Source organism: Neophocaena asiaeorientalis, unplaced genomic scaffold (assembly GCF_003031525.2).
Source record: "Neophocaena asiaeorientalis asiaeorientalis breed wild unplaced genomic scaffold, Neophocaena_asiaeorientalis_V1.1 scaffold205, whole genome shotgun sequence".
In the NCBI taxonomy this organism is placed as follows: domain Eukaryota; kingdom Metazoa; phylum Chordata; class Mammalia; order Artiodactyla; family Phocoenidae; genus Neophocaena; species Neophocaena asiaeorientalis.
The window spans coordinates 1,613,158-1,622,671 of NW_020174369.1; the positions used below are offsets into that span (position 1 = coordinate 1,613,158).

General features: G+C 45.7%; 1 protein-coding gene across 2 annotated transcripts in view; it reads right to left on the minus strand.

The window, feature by feature from the left end:
- C8B (complement C8 beta chain) overlaps window positions 1-8,705 on the minus strand; it is a 50,166-nt gene extending 41,461 nt beyond the window's left edge. Inside the window, exons 1-2 of one of the 2 annotated variants that reach the window (XM_024756233.1) lie at window positions 8,553-8,703; window positions 2,207-2,363 (exon numbers count right to left, since the gene is read on the minus strand). In XM_024756233.1, the coding sequence (XP_024612001.1) occupies window positions 2,207-2,363; window positions 8,553-8,644 (249 nt within the window). In that variant the 5' untranslated portion in view covers window positions 8,645-8,703. Of the gene's footprint in view, window positions 1-2,206; window positions 2,364-8,552 lie in introns of both variants that reach the window. The other variant, XM_024756232.1, reaches the window with a different exon arrangement.
- Window positions 8,706-9,514: the final 809 nt, after the last annotated feature.

The following is a 9,514-nucleotide window of genomic DNA, read 5'->3' on the forward strand; positions in this document are numbered from 1 at the left end:
GTGACAACACAGTGCGACGTGTGCCATGACAGGGGCGGTACCGAGCGCTCCGTAAACGCAGAGGGGAATCCGCAGTGCAGCCTTAGAAGACACTGAAGCGACATCTAAGCTGAGCCCCAGAGGATGAGTAGACATGTCAGGCAAACATGGAGAGCTGGCTGAGGGAAGAGAAGGGCAATCTGGGTGGAGGGGACAGCTGTGTCAAAGCTGAGAGACTAGATAGTATGCACCTTGTTCCAGGAAACAAGAAGAAATCCATCACAGCTGGAGTGAAGAGTGAAGGAGGGAGAGTGGCCAGAGATGGAGGGAGACGTAGCCAGGAGCAGGTGAGGCAGGGCCTCCCGGGCCTCAGTAAGGCTGGATTTAGTACTTCATTACGGGGAAATGAGAAACCACTGCAGAGGAAGGAAATGATCAGATATGGGTGGCGTCCAAATGCTAGCTGCAGTCAAGATTTTGGTACCACCAGAGGGGGCAAAGCAGGATAGCAGCCCCTTTACAGACTGACATGTTAACCAGCCACACTTATTACGTGCACGGTATCTGGAAATCTAGAAAAGAAACATAGACAAGCATCCACCCATGGTCCTTTGCTTTCCCAGAGTCTTTCTTCCTGGAAGGCAGAGGCTGGCAGGACAGGGATAAGGTCTGCAAAGAAGATGCTAGAAGACAAGCCCCAGGCACCAGAGACAAAATGGGTTTGAGGAGTGTGGAGATGACGGAGGAAAGACATCTCCCAATTCCAGTCGAAAGGTTTTGATGAACTCCCAGCCACTGACCCGGCAGACAGCAGTGATGTCCACTGAGGGACCATGTGTAGCAAAGTCTGAGTGCAGAGCTCTGTCTGATTGAGTGAGTGGATGGATGGATGGCTCATGCTGGGTCTTCCCGGTTTATGGTGCAGATGAAGCAATTATCCAGATAATTGGATCAATGTTGATCACATCAGCAATAATGCCTACTTTGGGAACTGAACGAGCCTGCCTGGCTCTCCACGTTGATCCAATTAAGCGTGCAATTGTCCTGGGCCTACTTCCACAGCCTCTTTAGAGTCCTAGCCCATGGCTGGTTCAGTTTCCCAAGGAGCCGGGGAAATGAGAACCGTTCCCTTTTCTCTGACACATATCCTGTTCTTAGAGCTGGCTCCTGGGTCAGCCCTCCTGTGACAACGAAGATCGAAGAACAAATACTGCAGAGACTGTGTGTTTTGACTGGTAGAATGCTAGACAAGGAGGCCAGTGGCCTGAGTTCAAGGTCTGTTTTTGCTACTGGGTGAACCCAAGAAATCACTTACCTGCTCTGGGTCTCTATCTATCTGCTTAACAGAAAGTGTAACAGTTATCCTCCCTTCCTTATAGAGATGTCAAGAAATATGATGAGATCAAACGACACATGTTTATGGAGCACCTCTTACATGCCAGACATCGGCCTATACACTGAAGATACAGTATCGAATACGTTTTTAAGCGCTCACCATTTAATGGAAAGACCAATAATAAAAGAAAAGTAAATGATAAGTGTTAGGACACAGGAGGAATAAGGAGCTATTGTAGTTCATAAAAGGGTATCTATCTAAGGGCAAGGGGGGCTGAGAAGTCAGGGAAAGCTTCTCAAAAGAGGCGGTCGCTAAGCAGTTTCAAATCATGAGTAGGTGATAGCTGGTGAAGGACGGGGAAAGGCCACTCCAGCCTAAGAAAGCGGCATGAATAAAGGAACAGACAGAGTGTGAAATGTGCAGGAAAATACACGTGTCCTGTGTGCTGGCATGGGGGCTGTTCTATGGAGACGTAGGCCTGGTCTAAGGCATGGGGGGGCCTTGAACACCATGAGTCTGGACTTGATCCTAAGGGCCATGCATAGACTTTGGACGTCCAAGCTGGGGACAGACTGGCCAGACTTTCATTTTCAATAGCTCCCCTGGCTGCACCTGAAAGATGGATTGAAAGAGCGAGGTTGGAGGTAGGAAGTCTAATTAAGAAGCTGCTGATGGGAGCAAGGACAGATATGCTTGGAAAAAATCTGTAAGATCAAAGAAAGGATCTGACTGCTCCTTGGAAACTCAGAGGAATAAAATCCATTAATTAAATCAGCCAACATTTACCCAGGTCCCACTATGATGCAGGCACTGTCAGTAATGCCTCAGACGATCTTGCTGAGGATTAGGGCTCCTGGAAGCTTAGGGGTCTCCCAAGGCCTGGGTACCTACCCTTTTCTTCTGACAAGGATCACACGTGGTCCAGGAGGACCAGCTGGACAGTTCGCAATCAATAGGCACTGAGGTGACATCCACACTCCGCGTCTGTCTAGTCCTGGCGAGGCTCTCGTTGACTGCATTTGACTCAAGAGAGGGTGGCCTTTCGCCCCTACAAGGTCATCATAGAGAAGAGAGTCAAGTATCCGAAGGGAATTAAATATACCTCCAACCACCTGTCCGTCCATTCAATAAGTATATATTTGCTCATTTGTGCAAGGCTATTCCTATATCAGTCAAGTAGAGGTTAATTCACTCAACAAGTGTTTACTGAACCCCCAGTTACTGCCTGACAATATGGCTAGCGAGGGTCAGAAGGGTGCTGAACTCTGATCAGAAGACAGTCCATCAGGAGCTGGATGATCTTGGTCTGGTCTTTCAACCTCTGTGAGCTTCCCTTTTCTCACCTATATGATATAATGAGAGAATCATACCTAGCTCATGAGGCTATCTGTAGGATTAAATAAGAAAGTATATGTGAATACACTTTATCAACTCTAAAGTGCTTTAGATATGCAGGGATTACAACCACAGCTAGACGTATGATCTCAAGCAATACCCTCCCCATCTTGGGGCCTCTGTTTCATCCCCTGGAAAATGAGAAGTTTGGACGAGGTGGCCTTTAAGTTGCCCTCTCACATTATGAGTCAACGAAATTTTGTCTGAGAACAAACCATGGTCAGGATACTATGCTAAAGAGGATACAGAGAATTATAAGACACAGGTGTTTCCTTCTGGAACTCACAGTTTCGCTTAGGATAGGAAAAGAGAAACATGCCTCACGGCTTAGCTCTTCCGGACTTTATCCGGTAGGCAAGGTTTTTAAGCACGCAGACTCCACGGTCAGAGCTGAGCTTTAAAAGGACATCACTGTGGCTGCAGTATGGAGGCTGGGTGCAGGTGGGAAGAGCCCTGGGGCAGGAAAAGCAGGTAGGAGGCTCGAGCAGCGGTACCAATGAGCGATGTGAGCCTGCACCACTGCAGCACCCAGGGGAGACAGAATGGGGAAGACAGACTTACTAGAGGATTCTCAGGTGGAATGGAGTGACGGGTAATAGGACGGGGGGTGTGGGTTAGAGAGAGGAACAGTTTTAGGTTGATGCTGGTTTCTAGTTTGAGTCGGTGGGTGGGGGAGTGGGGAACTCAGGAGCAAAGGAATCCGTCGAGGATGATGGAGTTGGGACAAGTGGAGCTCCAGGTGTCTGTGGAACACCTACGTAGAGTCATTTGATAAATAGTTCCTACATAGTTTTGGAACTCAGGAGAGGGATTTGTACTAGGGATACAGATCTGATCATGAAAAGCTTTGGGAGAGGATAAGACTGTTCTTGAGAGATGCCGGCCAAGGACAAGACCGTGGGAAACATAAAGACAACCAGCAGACAAGGAGAGACTGGTGTCTGCCAGGCCAGGGCGAGGACAGTACATAGGGGTGGGTAGGGGATGGGGTGAGGCCAGTGGGGCGGGGGGATGGGAGAGGCAGATGGTGTCACATCTGCAGAGCAGTCAAGCAATACGAGATCTGAAATCTGTCTAGAAGATAAGGCAGGCAACACTTTTTGTTGAGTTCCTGGCAGTCTTGGGACATCGAGTAAAAGAGGGAATGAACAGGCATGTTATTTAATCTGCCTGGGCCTCTGGTTTCCCCATGTGTAATACGACGGGTATAGTATGGTTTCTATTTTTCTTCCATCTGAAAGAATGTATAACACTGCAAGATTCTTTGTAATTTGCGTTTCTTTTCAAGGTAAAAGGGGACAAGAGAAGAGAAAGAGAATTAAGATTTGCTGAGCGCCCAGGACGTGTCAGATCCTGCCTGAGATGTTTCATCCATGCCATCTCATCTAATCCTGACAGCAATGCTAGAAGGCAGCAACCTTCCAGAGAGATGAGGGAAATGGCCGAGAGCCATGCAGCTGGTATGTGGTCATGCTGGGGTCTGAGCCGAGGTCTGCTCAACTCTAGTCTCTGTTAGGTCCATTTCTCTATGCTGCCCGTAGGGGACCCAGGCCAGCATCCACTCTGCCAGTCCCCTCCATCTCCATGCAAGGCCTCTTGCATCCCTGTGTCCAAGATTCATTCATGAGGTAGAGCATCACATAGTTTCCACTGTCTCAAAATTTTAACCTATCACTCCAGACAAGGTCATTAACGATACATTCTCACTTGGCAAGAGTCCTAAAAAAGAGGATGATATTAACTACAGTGAAATCTATCTCCATGACCACCCCAGAGATCAGCAAAAATCAATTGCCTACGAAAGCTGGATCTTTAATGAAAGGTCAAAGACTAGTGGGACCCACAGGTGTAGTCTTTAAAATGGTTACTTGAGGCAGAATGCTGCCCAGCAGCTCGGGGCTTCAGAATGTGCTCTTATCTACTAATCTGCCCAGGTTTGACAAAACAATATTGTCTGTGATTTGTCTTCTCCTAAGTATGTATTTGACAGCTCTGCAGGGTATCCTCTTTCTGTTGCCGCTAAGAAATAGTTACACTGTGTTTTTAGCAACTTTCCACCCAATCCAGGCCACAGTGGAGACGGAGTAGATAAATAATGTGCACTGCTTGCCATTAAGAGTCACAATTATTTTCCCCTCTGAGATGTGAAAGCCTGTTAATGGGCAAGATGATCACTTACAGAAGGAACTTGGTAAAAAGTGGTAACAACCACCAGATCTCTTTTCATGATGGAGGTGGCAATACAATGACGTGATCAGCTGAACAAACAGCATGTTTGTAAATTACATTGGCTATAGTGTGTGGTTTATTAGTACTATAAAATGCAAATCGGAAAGCAAGGCTAGCATTAAATTGCATCTTTAATTCCTGGGACTAGCATGGACCCAACAGAGGACAGGGGCAGTCAGGACCTCTGTGTATGGTTATTATAACACGTGCCTTCACGCTGTGAATTTACAGAGATGAACCAGATGGACGTTCTGACCAACTGCCTTGACTTCTGTCATTCAAAATCCTCTGTGTATTTTTAATGTTGAAAAATCAAACATGCCCAGAGAAGTACAGAAAACAAAATAATAAATACTCAGGTATTCACAAAACAGGATTGGCAATTGTTAACATTTTGGTACACTTCCTTCAAGTCTTTTTTTTTTTTACATAAAAAATAACCTTATAAATTTGATGTCTGTGGTTTACACCAGCCCCAGTTCACTTTCCTCTCTTCTTCAGAGGATACTACTGTCATGAATTTGCTGTACATCCTTCCATTTTTTAAAATGTTTACATACATACATATAGACACAACACATAGCGTTGCTTTTGTGAGCTGCACTCATACTGGACATAGTATTCTAGAACTTGCTTTTGTCAATCAACATTGTATTTCTGGCCTATCCATGTTGATTCGTAAAGAGGTCTTGTTCCTTTCTTTTATCTACATGTTCCATCATAAGACATACACTGCATTCAACTTATTCTTTTTCTTTTTGAAGGATGTTTATATATTTTTTTCATGTTTTGCAATTGCAAACAATGCTACAGCAAACACCCTTCTACAAGTCCTTGGAACGTATCCTCTACGTAAGGACTGGCAAGGAGGTACCTGCCATTCCTCGAGGTGCATGGAATGCAGCTGCTAGCAGGAGGACATATTTCACTTGGTTCCTGTCTCCTACTCTCCTTCTAACAGGAGTCTCTGATCAAAATAAAGATGGACCCATCGCGTACGGCAGGATTAGGTCAGCAGTAAATTGCGAGCCATAAGCTTACATAGACGGGGTGCGTCAATATATTTTGGCTCTCTGTAGAAATGCCCTGACACAACAACTTTCTTGTCACACACAATTTGTTAGGCAGCTGCATCCTTTGCAAATAGCATCCTTCCTCTTTGCTGGAAGGGGCAGCTTCTGGGTGGTAGATTTTCAATTTCTCTTCTCTGTGTCATTTGCTATTGTAGAAATGAAATTTAAAGCAAACTCTCAAGGCAACAAATGTGTGGTCCAGAGATAGAGAAATGGTCTGGGAGTCCAGAAAGTCAGATCCACAATGCAGGTGGAGAAGAGATAATGCATTAGCAAGAGGAAGAAAGATACAGGGGCTCTGGAACCAGAAAAAAAAACAGATATGAATCCATATTCTGTTATATTGATATACTAAGTGAGGAACCTAGAGATAGTTATCTCTCCAAATCTCAGTTTCCCTCTCTGTAAACTATAAACAATAGCACTTATCTCTAATAGCTTTGAGAATTAGACTTAATATACCTAAGTGCCTGGTACAGAGTGGCGATAAGCAAACATAAGTCTTAAGATGACATAATGAGTATTTCATTTGACTTGATTACAAGAGTAACTAAAAACAGAAACCTTTCTTAGCTAGTACAAAGGAGGTCTCAGCATTTCCTGTTGCAGAACTGAAGGCTATTCCTCCACTTCGTGTATGGAATTCAAACACATGCCACGTTCAAGACTGCTCCATGGAATCGTGGGTAGAGGCCAGAGCACTAAACCTGGATTCAGGTAAGTGTTTGAGACTCATGAGATGTGAATGAATCTCTTCTCTTCTCTGAGGACCCGTTTGCTCTTCTACATAGTGAGTAAGGATAACACCCCATCTCATGACATCGCTGGACGATTAAGCAAGGTTTCTCAACCCACTCACATCTCCACTTCCTACCTCTGGGTGAACTTCCTATATATAAATCTGGCTGTGTCGATCGATCCTTTGCTTAAAACCCTTCCATGGCTCCCCATTGCCTAGAGGATAAGGTTCAAGCTCCTCGGCTGGTGTACAGGCACCAACCCCTGCCCCAGCTCCACCCACGATCTGACTCCTGCTGACTCTTCCTTGGTCCCATCTCTGGCAGCTCCCCACTTTGACCTGTGCTCAAGGCTTACTGAAGTAGATGTGTGGCTTCAGGAACAAGCCAGGCTCTCTCATCTCCCTGCCCTTGTCTATGCTGCTTCCTCTGCCTGGAACACCCTTCACCTCCGTGGCCATCTGGCAAATACCTATTCCTATGTAAAGATTCAGCTCAAGCACCACTCTCTTCCAGAAGCCTTGCCAGACTCCATCTCCGGTAAAGCCAATCACTCCTCTCTTGTTTCCCACCTGCCCCTGTGCTATTTATTGCAACAGCACACATAGTATGTGCTCACATGTTGGTTTCCTCCATGAGAACATGAGCCCTTTGTGTCCTATTCACTTCTGTAGCCTCAGAGCCTGACAAGGGGCCTCACATAGGAGTCCATATGTAGGGTTGCTATGATCCCTTTAAACCCTCCATTCCAGACACATTTCCTTGGATCCTGATGGACACATAGTACACACAAGGAAAGCCTTGGCTTCTTTGTTCTTCTCAGGGCCAAGTTGAGATTCTTGATAATCATAATACCTATTATTCATTGAGTGCCCAATGGGTAGCAAACACTCATCACCCTAGTCTCAGGGTGGTGCCCAATGGGGGCTGAGCGCTCAGCAGAGCTGACACCAGGGGGTGCGTACGGGTACCAGGTGCTCCCCCCGTGGGAGACTGTGCGCACACAGCTTTTATGGAACGAGTAAGAGGAATGGCATTAACAGTCCTTCTTCCCACGGGATGGCTCACAAGGAGCCTAGGACAGCTGACAGCTTAGCCTCTGATGGTAGCGGCTTCTCCTGTACCAGAAGGATCCCCCAATTGCCATGTCACTGGTGCTTCTTTCAGTGGAGCCCACGTTTGAACTTTCACTCAGATTAAGTTTGAGCTTTCAACTCAGATATTTGTTTTTAGCCTGTTTTGCAGCCTATTAACAAATACCAAAGAAAGTATGAAATAAATTAGCTAGCATTTAACTGCTGCGAACATCTGGAATGTGTGCGTGTATGTGTGAGAAAGAGAGAGGGAGAGCGAGACCAAGCGAGAGAGAGAGAGAGAGAGAGAGAGAGAGAGAGAGAGAGATGGAGCAGGAGTCTGAGAACAAAGAATTTAGGTTGATGAGCAGGTAGGGTAGGTCACTCTCATATTAAAATCATTGTTATGAATTGGCTTTTTTCCCCATACATAACCCTTTTGCATAAAGAATCAAGCCAAGGTTTTGTTCAGAATACAGAACAAGTATTCTCAGCGTGACAAAATACATTTAAACATGTCAGTTTCCTACAAGAACTTTTGTTGAAGTGGGTCGCTGGGTTCCACAACAATTTAAAGAGTTGTTGATATTATTTTATCAGACGCATGCAAATTGCTTCAGGAGATGCTCCTTATTTAATAGGCATGTGACAAGGAGAGGGTCACTATGATTTTGCTTTATGTTCCCCGTCATATTTAGTGATCAGGGAGTCATTCGGAACCGTCACTTACCTGGAACCCGGCAAACTGAGACATGCCAGGGCAGCACAGAGGAGAAACAGCTCTGCCGGTGCCCTCCAAGCCCACACCCTGGATGTCTTCATTTTCTCTATGCGACAGGAGATCTGACTGAGGCTCCTGGATCCATGAAGAGCCTGCCCAGGGAGTGCTACTGTCAGCTTCTGTCCCCAGAGAGCAAACAGTCGGGCAAAGTAAACAGAACGCCACCAGTAACCAGAAATGCCTTAGACTTTGCACGGACAGAAGACTTATCTGTGACTCCAGAAACCAATGAGAATGACGGGAAAATGTGCTGCAGCTTGATTTTTATTCATGTATAACAGACTCTGGGGTAAGCAGCTGAGAGGACAGATGGTTAGTGAGGCAAAAAGGACTGGGCTCTAGGTCCGGACTACCTGGGTTCAAATCCTTTCTCTGCTACAGCTTTGAGACCTTGGGCAAGTCACTTTACTTCTATGCCTCAGTTTCCTCACTTGGAAAGTGGTGAGGATCAAATAAGTGCCTACAAATAAAGCGCTTAGAACAGGCCCATGCTGGGCACTCAGACATGTGAGCTATTGTTACTAAGTAAATACGGGGTCTGGAGTCAGACAGGCCAGGCTTTGAATTCCAGTTTGCCTCTTTCTAGCTACGTGATTTTGAGCAAGTCAGTAAGAGGCTGTAGAGCTTTAGAGCCCATCTACCTGAGTTCAAATTCTCTCTGTATCTTTCACCAGCTGTGGACCCAGGGCAAATTATTAACCTCTCTGGGCCCAAATTTCTTCATCTACAAAACGGGGATAAAATAGTACCCACCTCACAGGATTGTGGTGACTATTAGATAAATTGAAAGATTTAAAGCACTTTGAACAGTGCCGGCACATACTATGTTCTCTCTCTATAAGTGAGATGATATATATATTTTTTTGAGCTGACATTTTTATTGACTCTCTTTGATTCTGTTTCTTCATATG